We start from the raw sequence: 14,826 nt of genomic DNA, 5'->3' as shown, positions 1-14,826 counted from the left end.
TCTTGACCAAGTAAAGCCAACAGCGTGAAATGTGCCGTAGCCAGGATTGGCCCGACCTTGATCTTCCTTAGACTGGCTATTAATCCCCAGCTTGCAGCTGGCTCTGGGAGGCACCGTGTAATAGATTGCATGTCATCTTGTATGCTTCTAGGGCGCAGACGTGGGCATGCAGTATTTTCTGACTAACTTCTCAAGGACTTTGGTGAAGGTTGTAGCACACAGAGTGGAAGAGTTCCGCAGTCTCTGGATTGCGCCTGGCTATATCATTTGCTGAAACAATATTGCAAACATTGCTCTTGCCCTAAGGGAGAGAGAGGAGTCATTTAGCTTCCTGCAGTTTCATAGATGCATCATTTACTATTGTAAAGCTGCTGCTAATATGCTCTTTCAACAATGCTAGTGACTTCGCCACCCTGGCTCCCCCTCATAAGACTCCCCTTTCCCCATTCCTGTTTCTCCTCCTTTTTTCTTCTTCTTCTTCTTTTTTTTCTTCTGCTTTTTTTTTATTTAACCTTTACAGCAGGTTATGAAAATTGTGACATTGGATTTGTTCCTATTTCTGAACAAGGTTGTAACCGTAAGGGTTCCTGCATCCCTCACTACACTTCTCTTGCTATATGGTAAAATCGTCAGTCCTTGTGGTGTTCTAATACTCTGCCAGTTGTTATGATATTTCTATCAATTTAATATATGGTTCTATCCAATAACATTTGTGATATACATAAAACCTGAGGAATATTTCTTATGTAATTATCATATGTGCTAGTAACAATGTGATATTTATAGACTTGAATATTTTGCCCATTAAAGGCACCAAAGCTACAAAGAAGCATCAGAAAAACATAGTTTCTTATCATAGTTTCTTATCCTATGTTTATATTTTATCTTCCCTTCACACTGGAGGCTAAATATTAATCTCTGGAGAGTAATAATTATAAAATATATTAACAAACATTGAAATAAAATTTGACATTTTTATTGTACTTTACATTTTACAAAGTATTGTCACTTAAAATAATAGTAAAGATGGCTGAACAAAGGACAATTCCAAGATGCCTACAAAGGCTTTTTAAAAAATAGATTAGTAAGAAATAAATGGGGCTGCATGGAGACTTTAGGATCTCTTCTTGTTTCTCATTGTTTTGTACCAGTTGTTTTTAATAAGCAGTATGTGTTTGGGAGGCTGAAGCTTTTCACTCTTTCATAAAGATAAAATATCCTTTATTACTTGTAGATGATCTTAATGATAATAGCAAAATCATAAGCAAAATTCACATGCCATGGAATTTTATGTACACCCAAACACGACAGGAAATAAGGTGTAAGGATTAAAAGAATTAGTAACATTATACCTTTAAAAAGGCAGTTATTTCATTAGTGAGTGCCTCTAAATAAAGTGAGCTCTTTGTAGAAATGGCAGTGGGACACTGCTCTGAAAGGTCCCCCTGATGTACAGAGTAGCACTATTTCTGCTTGCTGACATTTGAGAGAAGTGATCAGAGATATTTTAATTCTTGATTTTTTTTTTTTTTGCCCAGCTTTTATTCTTGTATCGTTCAAATGACATTTGTATAGGGAGAAAGCACTAGTGAAACACAAAGCACCCATTTCTGCACACTGCTGCTAGGCGGTGTGTCAAGACTGTTTAAGCCCCTCAGGACTCTTGTCTTACTTCATGTGTAACTCTGTGTTGGAAAGTCTTCACTGGAAAGCCAGCAAACTGTGATCATCCCAGACATATCAAGAGAAATGGGCTGGTATGTCCCTATAAATAAGATTTTAAGAGGAAAAATCTAGAGCTTTCAAAACTGTGTAAAGAAGCATGAAATAGAATTCAGGAGAAGTGGTCTTTAAATTTCCTGCACTTCCTATCCTTTTTAAAAACATCAGTAGCACAGAATGCATTTAACTTCCCTGCATTGCAAATACACTTGGCCAGCTCTCCTGGCAGCAGGTCGCTTACTTTGCTGAGTAAAGTCAGTGAGGCTGTTGGCAAGAAGAAGAAAAGATTTTCACTCTTGAGCATAAAACTAGATTTTCTAAATTAAATTGTTGTATCCTTGTGGGAACCTTTATCCCACTAATGTTTCAGAATGCTCCTGGGGAGTTCATTTGAAAATTTGTCTCAATTTGGATTCAATGTTGATTGGCTATTTCTCTGCTTTTTTTTTCTTTCCCCCCAGCCGGTAGAGGAACCTACAACAGCTTTTATGTTTACTGCAAAGGCCCCTGTCAAAGAATACAGCCAGGAAAACTGAGGGTGCAGTGCAGCACCTGCCAGCAGGCAACGCTCACCTTGGCCCAGGTAAGGAGCTACGGCTTTGGCAGAAAGTGCCCAGAAAAAATGAGTGTGTGTTTCCAGAGCTGCCTTTTGAGGTTTCTAATCAGATAAGACCCATGACTGAAATAAAAGGCATTCTTCTAGGTGGTTGTAATGGTTAATGGTATCTAAAGTTTCATTTAAAAGTACATGACTCTGTGCTGAGCCATCATCTTTATGTGTGTAGCCTAGGCCTTCTGGAAGGAAGCAGAGAGAGTGCGTTTATGACAACAAGAGGTTATGCTTTGGTGGGGGTATCTTTAAAAGATGCCAGGAAGGAGCTTCCTAAGACTTTGGAAATGTTTCACATCCTGATCAGCGTTACCATAATGTGATTGTATACAACTGTCAAAATCCACTGGACTGTTCGCTGAAGATGGATGCAATCGAGGTTACTACATGTAAGTTACACCGCAGTAAAAGAGTGAAAAAAAAGTTGTGGATCAACTACAGTATGCGTGTGAAACCGAGGTCAGCAAGCTACCATCTGCTGTGCTCTCCGCTTATGTTGTACAGTTCACAAACTAAGAATGTTTTTACATTTTTAATTGGCTGGGAAATATCAAAAGAATAATGCTGTGTGGCCCATGAGTGCTCTATAAAGTTTATTCCAGTCTCCATAATAAAGCTATATCAGAAAGCAGTACCTTCTCCTTACCTATTGTCTGTGCCTCTTCTGTGCCCAAGGCAGGTTGAGTAGTTGCCACACCTACCAGATGCCCTGCAGAGCCTGACATAATCTACCTCTGGTCCCTTTGAGAAAATGTCGTGAACCCATGATACAAAACATGCATACTGCTAGGCTATGGCTTCCCCGTGATGGTTGTGCAGGATTTGGCTAAAGTTGATGTGGATGTGAATGTGCAAGTGAGGAGGGTGTTCTGGTTGGTGCAATCAAGGGTCAAAGGTCAAGGGTAAAGGGTTTTTGGGTGATCTGGGGCTGAAGTGGGGACAAGGACCCCCTCCCCACACCAGGCCCCTATTATGGCTACATTTAGATTTTTTATTCCACAGGTGATGGGGAGCCAAGATAAAATGTTAAAAATAAAGGTGATCTATAAAATGACATTTTAGAACATTTATTAGTGCTGTAACAGTCTGTCATTGGGACTGAAGTTGGTGACAGATTGAGGGCAAAGAGGTTAATTAATAGACTCTTCATATGGTTCATGCGGGAGGAGCCACAGGCCTGGGTCGGGGCGGTGGCCCGTGGAAAGGGTATAATGGAACAGTAGAGAAGAACATAAAGGATACACCCAACAAAGAAAAAATCATGGATCCTTGCTGCAAGCCTGGGGAAGATAGCAGAATTACTCAAAAATGCAATTCAGTATTTCATTATGCTATAATCGCTCTGCTATACAGGTGAATTCTGTGACTCCACTCAGGGAGATAAATCCATAAGTGATAGTTTGTTCTCATCCATTGGACCAGACCTTTCTCTGGAGGTGTCACTGGACAGTGTTTCTGTCTGGGAAATGTACTCTCTTAGGAGCTGGAAGTTTCTCTTCCAGCAGAATCTCTCCTCTGCCATGAGCATTTTCCAACACAATAAGCAGCCTTTCCGCCTTTCTGATCTATGCTCCAGCCTTGACTGCCTCAGATGGTGGATGTGACCTATTTATCCTAACTTCTAATTGTTCTTAAGTAAAAAAAGCAATAACAAATTATTATTGAACAGCAAGCTTAATTATTTTCGTGCATTATCTAATTTATTTCATGACACTCTAAATACTGTCGGTAACCTTATTTTAGATTTAGGCTTAAAAAGATTAAGGAAACAGGGACCTATGAGACTAGGAGTTTGAATTGGGCTGTATGATCTAAACCTCTGCAGTCTCCTCATTTTTACCACACAGGTATGTTTGCACTAAGTATCATATGCTCAAATATCCCCGATGATCAAACAGGTGATTTAAGACTTCGATCAGAAGTATGATGTGGCAGGAGGGTGAGGATCATGGTGGGGGGAGAGACCGAGGCCCATGCCATTGTTAGCAAATATGTATGTCTTAGGGGGTATGTTTAATGTGGCCAATCTTTTATTTAATTAAAAGAAACCATAAATGTGGATTTTTATGTGAAATTTTTCATTTAAAAATGTGCTCCATAGAGGGAAAAAAGAGAAAACAAAAAGGGAAAATCAATCTGCAGCATCTGTCCAAATGCACAAAGGAAAGTCATAGCATATGGGTTAAATAGTGCATTGGTGTTAGGTGCTTAGAGATCTTGATATGCAGTAAGCACTTAATTCAAGTGAGTAATTGCTGAGAGACTATATGGTGAGAACTGAAGATGGCTCTCCAGACTCTTCATTCTGCATGGGTTCGGATTCCGTGGTCATTATTTCCCACCTGTATAGCTCGGGGACATCTGTTACATTACCTGTGATGTGGTATCTACTTCTTATTTCTTGTGAAGATTAGTTCATATATGTAGAGTATTTAGAACAGTAGCTGGAGGGGCATATGGGTGGCTTCATTGGTAAAGTGTCTGCCTTCAGCTCAGGTCGTGATCCCAGGCCTCGGTGGGGCTCCCTTCTCAATGGGAGTCTGCTTCTCCCTCTCCCTCTGCCCCGCTTGTGTTCTCTATCTCTCTTTCAAATAAATAAAAGAAAATCTTAAAAAAAGAACAGTAGCTGGAACATAAATAATTAGAAATCTTAAATGCTTTCTTATTTTATTACTTTTTAAATTATTATTCATGAATATTCAACACACACACACACACACACACACACACACACACACACGTTTAGGTACTTCACCATGAAATCAATCCAGACTTTGGCTAACTCCTTTCAATGAAGTGAAAACATCTCCCCTCCCAGCCTGTTCTTCAGGAGACCCCTCCCTACCTGTCCACCTGGACCAGCACGTCCTTGGAGGGATGCTCTCATCCACCTAATGGTCCAGCCTCTGCCCCATCTAAGATGTTCACTGCCATGACCGCCTCAGACTTTGTCAGTTCCTAGAACTGCTCCACATTTGATTATTAAATTCAGACTCTTATTCTCCCTACATTGTTTTTGCTCTGTACATTGTTAACTCTTCTGGGATGTTCTTCTAGAGCCATCTGGCCTTTTCTTTCATTTTCTTCCTTGACAGGCTCTAACTTCACCTACATTATTTCAGATATCATTACATTTCTGTTCCACATTCTATGCCATTGTCCATTTGTCTATATTCCAAGTGTGGGTAAGCCTCTTATATCAGATAACTTGCCAGTTTGGATCCCTACTGTATTTTCAACACTCCGCTGAGTACCTTGCCCATAGTGGGACTCAAAGCTAATCATGCTAAGTGAATGGCATCTGTACTTGAACTCTTACACGCTGATTCAATAGACCCACATACTTTAGAAATTACATTTGGCATTTTGTAATCACATTAATCATAGAAATTATGATTGTTTTGCTACCATTTATTGATTTCCTTCCTTACATTTAAATTCTAGCACTCGTAATTTTCTCTAATTTTCATGACAGACCTGCAAAGTAGATATTATTATCTGTTGTTTTTAAGAAAGAGATTCCACAAACTTAAATTATGAGCCCAAAGTCCCACAGTTAACAAATGCTGGTGCCAGGGTTGAAAAGTCTTCTGTGTTTCTTTAAAAGCCCTGCCTTTTCTAAGATAGATTGCTTGCTCTACAAATCCAGTAGTCAGTATCCTATTACCCAACTACTTCCCTACACTTAAACTATCATTCAAAAATATTCTTGGAGGGGGGGAAGAAAAACTACTTAAAGATTTAAGGAGAATGGAAAAGAGGATTTAAAGATTACTTATTTAGTCTGAAATTTTATTTTTTTAATCTGAAATTTTAATCTAGTTACTAGATACCACATAACTGCCACCCAGTAAATGAGAAAAACAAGCACTTTGATATTTTATTAATAACAAACATCCGCACTCAATAGTACCTTCAGATAGCAGCTTTGTGGAGCAGCTGAGTCATCACACCAGTCTTTAAGCCAAGGCTCAGCAATGGGTGGGTGGGGCAGGAGCTGAACTTTGCCAAGAGGAAGGATTTCTAGGTAGAGAATAGGCAACTCTTAGGTTTCATTTTCAAACTTTATAAAGATCTACAACTGACAGAATTTTCTCTGGTCAAGAAAAACAATGGCTGACAAGTGATAGCGGGGCAGGATGTGTTTTATAGGAGCTTCCGCAAGGAGCTTTTTATACGCAAATTTTATTTTTTCTGGTCTGAAAAAAATCAGTCTACAATTGGCACTTTGCCTTTCATGAGCCTTAATAGTAAACTCCTAATTATTTGTCGTGGTTGTGGGAGACTTACTTATAATGCCAACGTTTCCTCAACACTATTTAAATTTTGTGTGTGAGATAATGAGCTGCCTCTTGTACATAATGCTCTAAGGTTTAATGGTTTACATGTTTCACATGTAATATGATGCTTCTAATGAATTGGTAAAGAAGACCAGACGGCATTTCTGTCACATTGTTGGGATGGGGAAACTATGTCCGGAAGTTTTGGTCTGACCTTGCAGGTAAATTGAAAATCAGCTGGAACACCAGGTTTCCTTCTGAATTTAAATCAAATTACCTTCTTTATTTCATGGTGACCTTGACCAGAATTTCCACCAGCCCAAATAACCCATAGAAACATGAGTTCTCACTGGAAAATAGTGAGCAGCAGCTGATTGGAAAAACATGGCAAACCTCCAATTTTCATTTGTCTCTTCAAAGATTGTCCACTCAGGTACACACAGAAATGACACAGGGTTGAGCGTAAAAGGGAGGTTGCTTTGTACTTGCATATATATTTCTGATTATGTGCTTAAACAATAAAATGGCTAACCCAAAATAACCCATCTCATCACTGTCTCCCTCATTAGTGTGGAAAGGCAAATGATGAGCAAGTCATAGCCTCAGAGACCATCTTTTTTTCTTTAATACAAAAATAATGTGGACAGAAGAAGTAAAGTTTTCCAAGATATGTAGGAAATATGCAGCTTTTAGAAATAACAGGAAACTAAACTTAAACTGGAAAAAGAAACAGCACCAAGAAAGCTTAAAGATGCTTGTTCCACCTCCCTGCCCCTGGGACCCTGCCAAACTCAAAGTTTCGGGGTCAGCAGGGTGTGGTCCTTCTGGTCTGTCCTACTGTGGAACTGTAAGCCTGGTGGTGAGGAGTGAGCCTTCTGGCAAGGAAACAAGGTACACAGTCAGGTGCAGCTCTTAGTTGAAGCTGTCACAGATTTCTCAGGACCAATTCATAAGAATGCAACTGTGCAACTTGTTAAACATCGTGCCTGGGCTGATGAAGTTTAGTTAGAATATGATGGTAATGGTGAGGAGGCTGTCCACAGGGGTCATACTGGGATGGCTTCTCTTCCTCAGCCCTGCAGGCTCTTGCTTCCCAAGACTTAAAAGAGTGTCCTCTCCTGGTCCCTTCCTCCCCCCCGCCCCAACACCACAGTTCATATGTGGTCTAGCCATTGCCCACATTTTAGGTGGACTCAACTTCCTGAGGACAACACAACTTCTAGGATAGGGAGAAAGGGACTAGCTTTTTGAATGGAACACAGGCTTAAAATACAGTAAGAATGCTTATGGATAAGACAATTGATCAACTGCAAATAATCAGAAGCTAGAATGGATACAGGATTGAGGGGAGAGAACACACAGCAGAGCACATTCTGTAGAGCCGTATCGGACTTGGAACTGTCTGGGAGCAGAGAGCTGGAGAGCATGGCTTCCTCCACTCCCTTTCCCGACAGCTGCTCTGGATTTGGATTCTGTAGCTGTGGGACTTTGGGGTAAGTTACTTAAATTCTTTGTCTCTGTTTTCTTGTCACAAAATGGAAGTAAACAATGTCATTAAAGTTATGGTGGATTAAATGATTTAACTCTCTCAAGTACTTAGCGCAGAGAGAAAAATTAAGTACCTCGCAAGGAGGCACATAGTAAACACTCAGAGACTGTTGTTCTTACTGTGGTTTGTTAGGTGAAGACTTTTCTGCCAAAAAAAGCATCAGAACAACTGCTGAACTCCCATCATAAACCTTCAGGACTCTAATTCTGGTGAAGGTTACAAATTGTTAATCTCTCCTGCATAAACTGGAGGTAACCCGAGTTATCCACCATTAACATCTTTTTGTTTGCACTCAGTTTATTAGTTTTCAAATGAATCAGAAGCAAGGAGATTACTGCAGCCAAGAACTCCAGGAGATTTTTTTTTTCTCCTACAATCACTATAATTACTTTATCTCAAAAAGAACTTTATCTTTGCCACTCTAATGAGATACTCTGCCATGAAATAGCATTAAAGCTAAAAGGTTTCTGATGAGAAATGGGGCAATAAATAGAGTAAGATGTAAAATGCCTGGCGTGATGGATTTTATTTAAAATTGGTTTATAGATTAGGAACAATTTATGTGAGGAAATTTATTAAGAAATATTGTCTAAATGTATAATCATTCCTAAACTTAATATTTGTTACAGATTAATTGTTAGGAAGGAGTCTACTTGCTTCTCTTAATATCAAAAGCTGTGCAATAAAGCCTTGGAATACATCTAAGCTTATTTAGGAATTATTTATTCAATTATTAGGCATTTCTGAGCTTATAGGGTTTAATGAAAGAGTCATTGCAAATTATTTTGTTATTTAAATATATGTATGTATATTATTTTTTAAAGCCCATTTTGGATGTCTAAAATGTGTAACCTGGCCCTGAAGTCTGTTTTGATTTGCGTTACAATGCCAGGCCTAAAGAAGCGAGTTTTTGTAAGGATTTATCTCACAACAAGGATTTAGGATTGAGAGGGAGAAGAACACAAGTCTTGTTCCTTACAGATGCTGAGGCACCCTCGTGTTTACTTCTGTCCCTTTCCTGCCATTAGTTCTGCCCTGAGATTTCTCTTGACCATAGGGACTCTCCTCCCTCCATCTTTCTGAAGCCTACCTTCTTTGTGTTGTATTCTCTTTGGTCCTCCCTGCACACTCTAGCCCTCTCAGCCACACACGAATGATGCCCTCACGCTGATCAAGTGTCCCATGAAGAGTAACTGACAAAAGATTGAGAGATTAAAAGATTTTCCTCTTTTTCTGTTCTCCCAAACCAATACCTGGAAAAGAGCCAGCCTAAGGTAAAAATAAACAAATAATAATAATAAACCAAACCTCAAAGTATTACCATAAAGAATTTTAAGTTTTAATGATTTATTTTTTATTAAAACATTATTTTTGATAGTATACAAATATATTGAACACTGTAAATTCTAAATGTAAAATAATCTACTTGAATTGGGTTAATCCAAATCACTTTGAGAGATCAATGTCAGCTGATATAACAGACTTAAAACTGTAAGTGAATGCTACTAGTTTCATTCTCCTAAGATCTGTAGTAGTTTTGGAAAATCGATGCCTAGTATTCAAGCTTATAAATACTACTCATGACCAACATTTGTCTCCACTGACTACTGATTAATTTCCTAACCTATGTTACTGATTTTGCCAAATTTACTAATTTACCAAAAAAATTATAGGAAATAATATCGTTCTGGAACATTCTTTTGGAATTTTTATTTGTATTGTAATTACACTATTCATTTGATTATCTTAAACATTCAGTGATATATTTTCTTAGCAGACTTTAAGAAATACTCAGTTGATTGAAAGCTAAAGATCATAGGTGAATTCATCTTACGAAGTTTTTCTTCTTGAACATATTCGTGCATATATTCTTAGGAATATACACAAAACCATAACGTTTCATTTAAGAACTTTTGGATTATACTGATTTCTTTCTAATGTTTATTTTAGTTATTTTGTTTTTATCCCAGAGTTATTCATTGTTTTCCCACCAGTTTCTCTATTAAATATTCACCAATTTCCCCCAGATTTCTTTTAACCAATTATAAAGTCTGCAGCATCTTATATTGAATTGAACTGCTGTAATGGCTTTCAAAGACATCTCCAGTCTGAGCTGAACAACTTTATATTCCTACAAGCATGTGAGATGTAAAATTTGTTCACACACCAGCTATTTCCTGCTGCAGCTGAAGGCCATTGAGGCAAATCGCCGGAAAGAGGACATTGAGCACACAGCACTCTGAGGGCAGGGGAGGGATCTGAAGAGCTAGGGAAACAAACCATAAGAGACTGTTAATGATAGAAAACAAACTTAATGATAGGGGTTGATGGACCGAGGTGACTGGGGGATGGGCTAGATGGCTGATGGGGATTAAGGAGGGCACTTGTGATGAGCACTGGAAGTATGATGAATCTCTAAATTCTACTCCTGAAGCCAGCATTGCACTGTATGTTAACTAACTGGAGTTTAACTATTTTTCTTTTTAAATGAAGAGCTCAGAGCACGGAAGACCAAGCTACACATCTTTTAAATAATGAAATAAATTATTATATTAGGTAAATTGGCTTTTTTGCTTATTTGGTAAATCAGTTTTGGTGAATTGATTTTCAGCTGACTTCCCTAGAAGCCCCTCCTACAAATGCCACAGAATGTACAGAAATAGAACACAGTAGTTTTATTTGTTTGAAGATAAAAACTTTCATAAAAGTTCTGGGTCTTCTTAATGGCTCTCAGTGACTCTTCCAGTGTTTCAGTTGGAGTTCTAGTGGGAAAAGAGCCATAGACAAGAGAAGAGGAGAGTGAAGGGAACAGAATGGCCTTTTGGACTTGGCCTGAGCCTCATGATTCAGAGAATGAGAGCAGAGAGTCGTTTTTTATCAGAGTCTGTGAGAACCTGGGCAAAAGTCAGAGCTAGGAACATTCCAAGCTATGGAGAAGGGAACCCAGCATCTCTTGGGGACCAGAGAGATCTTGGGCAAGACTGCCAGAGTAGCACACGGATATTCAGGGATTCAACTACATTTGATTTCGGATAAACAATGAATACTCTTGTAAGACAAGTATGTTCTAGATCCTGCATGGAACATGACTACACTACATATTTTTTTTATCTGAAATTCAAATTCTCATCTATACTTCATCTGAAAACACAAGTTCTGGGATCATGTCTTCCCTCTTTGCTGGGATATCCATATAACCAACACTTAATGCTGACACCAGGGAGGCCCTCAGTGGGCTTTTGATCAAGCTGCATAGGTAAGCAGGAGCTGGAGCAGGAGTTAACAGCAAGACCAAAAAACAGAACAGCTGCAGCTGACAGACTCAGCAGTGGTCCTGTGTGGGGAACAGTCACAGGCAGGGGTGGGAGAAGTCTAGAAATAACAGGATCCCTGAGGAATAATCCCAACATCCGTGTGTGCGAGTAATCAGCCAGCAGCCATCTGAGCCACACTCATACTTTACTGGATGCAAGTGTTTGTTTCTGGAGGACTGCTGATAATTCTTAGTAAACCAAAGGGAACTTCTCATTAGAAATATAAACACACAAAAACAATAAATGTGTTTTCGTGGAATGGAAAAAGATTCATTTTTTTCCTATATTACATTAATGTGAATATTTAATAGTTTCTAAACAAAAAGTAGAAATATAGTTATCTATTGAAGTAAATAAAATGTCAAACACACATATAAAATTGTGTGTGAAATAAGTCGTGTTATATGTAAATGTAAATTTATTTATGAAATAAGTGAAATGTTCTCCAGCTGAGGTGTAGGCAACGTTAGCCATCTATTTACTATGGTCCATTATTTCAATCACAGAAATTCTTACTTTGAGAGCTTTTGTCTTAGGCTTAATATTTCAGAACTACATTTTTGTTTGGTGATTTGTTATTAGCTGAAGTGATTTCAGTAAATTGAAGCCTGCATAAACGTTGGTCAGTGTTGGTAATTCACTGACATTTTAATCTGGCTAATAATTTGCATTTGGAATTTAGTGGAGAAAGTTTTTCACAGCTTCTTTACTTAGGGACTTTGTATTAGTAAATGACTTTTTTTTTTTTTTAAATCACAGATTTACTTACACCTTTTAAAGAAAAAGAACGAGAAAAGACAAAATAATCTTACAAATACATGTTCCCAGAGCAGATGAGTACTTACAGGCAGTTATCCTGCATCAAGCTATAAATTGTGTCTGACGATAGCTGCCAGGATACTCAGCCATGCTCCTGACCCATGATGATAGTGTGAAATTGCTGAAAGTGTGGGTAGGAAATTAAGTCATGCTATTCTAAGATGTATGTGTATGTATTTTAAAGTGTGTTGAGTTCTTTATATCTATCTATCTGTCTAATTCATCTATCGTGAGGAATGAGTGTTATTAATAACTGTAATTCATTGAATGTTTATGAGACACCAGAATATAATCTCAGTACTTCACCAAAATATCTAATTTAACTTTTATATTTGAAGAATTCTCTTTTTAATTTTCATGTATGTGCATTGTTATGTCAATGTCATTTTTTCTGTGAAAGATGGTAAAATTTTTCCTACGTCTGTCAATCAGTAATGACAAGTCACCATTAATCTATTTAATTGGAAATTGATTGAGCTACTTAGCATTTTTATTCCTTGTTCAAGATGTTACCTTTAAAAACGAGAGAAATATCTAATGGAACTGCATAGAATACTTTGGCAAAATCACAACCTAAATGTATTTATAAAACAGAAAGAAAACAAAGTCTTTCAAAGAAAGTTTTTTTTCATTTATTTATTTATTTCATTTTAATTTGCAGTTAAATGTATCATATTTTAGAACTGTGTTTCTTTGTTTATTGAAACAAAGTACTGTCCACCGGCAGTGATAGAATGAACATTCACCTAACAGAGGGCTTTATCCATAAGGATAGAAGTGTTATTTTAAGCACTGTTGGGGTTGTTTGTACTTTACCATGCACATGCACAGCACTGGGCTCATGGCATCAAGTCTGCAGTAGGGTGGGTTGATGGGAAACAGCCGTATGTCTCATTTATTTAGAAGAGGAAATACTAATAATAATTTTAGAAGCCTGTTTTGCAGGCTTCTCATATCTCATTGTTCAAAATTTGGACATATGGCCACCGTAATTATAAAGGATGCTTGCAAAGCAAGTGTTTTCCAAAAATGAACAGGATATCCATGATTGGCTTAGAACAATCGTATTTATCCACTGATTTGGGTCCATTGCTCTTCCAATCAAAATCAGCATTCTATTAATAAGGAGAGAGAAGGAGACAGGCATTGGGTGGGTTGTGACTAATGGCTGCCATATTTGTAAAGGCGCAATTGCTGATAGACAACTTTCATGAACTCATCAGTTTCATTACTGAGTCTTATGTTGTGTATACAGTTATATATTTATATTGTATTATACAGTGTTATTATACTCTCTTTCATTATAGCTACAATCCCAGCATAATTCAGTTTTGAACTTGTTTTTGTGTATGAAATGCCACTGTTGTTTCAACAGTTGTTTCTATACATAAATGTAGTTCTTTGGTTGTCTACAAAATGAAACTTTGACAACATAGAAGCTTTATCAAGAATTGGGTAAAGAAAAAAAAAAGATATTTAGGCCAGTGGGTTAATTTATTTGTTCTTTGCTTAAGAAGTACATGGTCCAAAAACCTTCCTGGGAAAAGATAACTAGAATTTAGGAACCCTGTTTGAATCCATTGTAGATCCTTTGCCAACCCTTTATAAAGAATACATATATTACCTAGCACTAATAAAATGTAGGGGGGTGGGAGAGCCACATTGAATGACCCTGCTACAGAATTAGACAATACTCTACAGATCAGAACTGTGATATGTTTTTGTAGTCATTTTACAGAAGCATCGATACTAATGCACGCATGCCATCTTTCATCTGGCAATATCAGGCTACCTGCATAAATGCATCAGTGAAGCCAGATGAGAAATGGAGAGGTTAATTGACTTTACTTGGGTCCACTGGGAAAGGAGCCACACTGAGAGTTAAATCTGGGGACTTGAGTTTATATTCTCATTCAAAGCACCCACATTGAGATACATTCATTTTCTTACTAGGACTGAGGAAATGTAGAGCCTTGCCTGCAGCTTTTTCCTGAAAAAAAGTCAAATTTACTAGACTACATTTTCTGAAGTGGGAGTGGAAATTTGGATAAAAAGTGAAATGTGGATGTTTTCCTTTAGTGAAGAGGCAATAGGAGAATGCTGGTGTACTTGGAGCATAGGGAACTAAAGGGGAGCTCTTGTGAATTATGGCTGCTTCTAAGTGACTGGTCAGGTCCACTGGTTTGTTGGAGGGCATAATACTAACAAAGCTAGAAACCATGGCATGAGCCCTGCGGGGGCCACTTACCTTTCTGAGTCCCTACAATCACTTGTTAGTATGATTAAACTAGGAATTCTCCCAGCTAGTTTCAGAGAATTACATTTATGTCTAGTGTCATCATGACCCTGAATTTTATGTCTTTTATATCTTCAGTTGTGCACTGGGAATTTCATATTAATTTAGAAAGCCATACTCATTAACATACACTGACCTGCTGCCTAGGAAATGACCCATATTAAAATGATCAGATGTGGCATCATTTAAAGCTGAGCTGGTCGCATCATCTCAGGGACATATGAAACTTTCCCCAC

The 14,826-nt window shown here is 38.0% G+C and overlaps 1 protein-coding gene across 1 annotated transcript in view; it reads left to right on the top strand.

The window, feature by feature from the left end:
• PRKN (parkin RBR E3 ubiquitin protein ligase) overlaps positions 1 to 14,826 on the top strand; it is a 1,297,938-nt gene that overhangs the window by 489,689 nt on the left and 793,423 nt on the right. The window contains exon 4 of the mRNA XM_072830092.1: positions 2,184 to 2,305. Coding sequence (XP_072686193.1) covers positions 2,184 to 2,305 — 122 coding nt within the window. The remainder of the gene's footprint in view (positions 1 to 2,183; positions 2,306 to 14,826) is intronic.

Source organism: Canis lupus, chromosome 1, assembly GCF_048164855.1.
Source record: "Canis lupus baileyi chromosome 1, mCanLup2.hap1, whole genome shotgun sequence".
NCBI lineage: Eukaryota > Metazoa > Chordata > Mammalia > Carnivora > Canidae > Canis > Canis lupus.
Note: the sequence above shows the minus strand (reverse complement) of the source record. Positions and strands in the feature narration are given on the sequence as shown.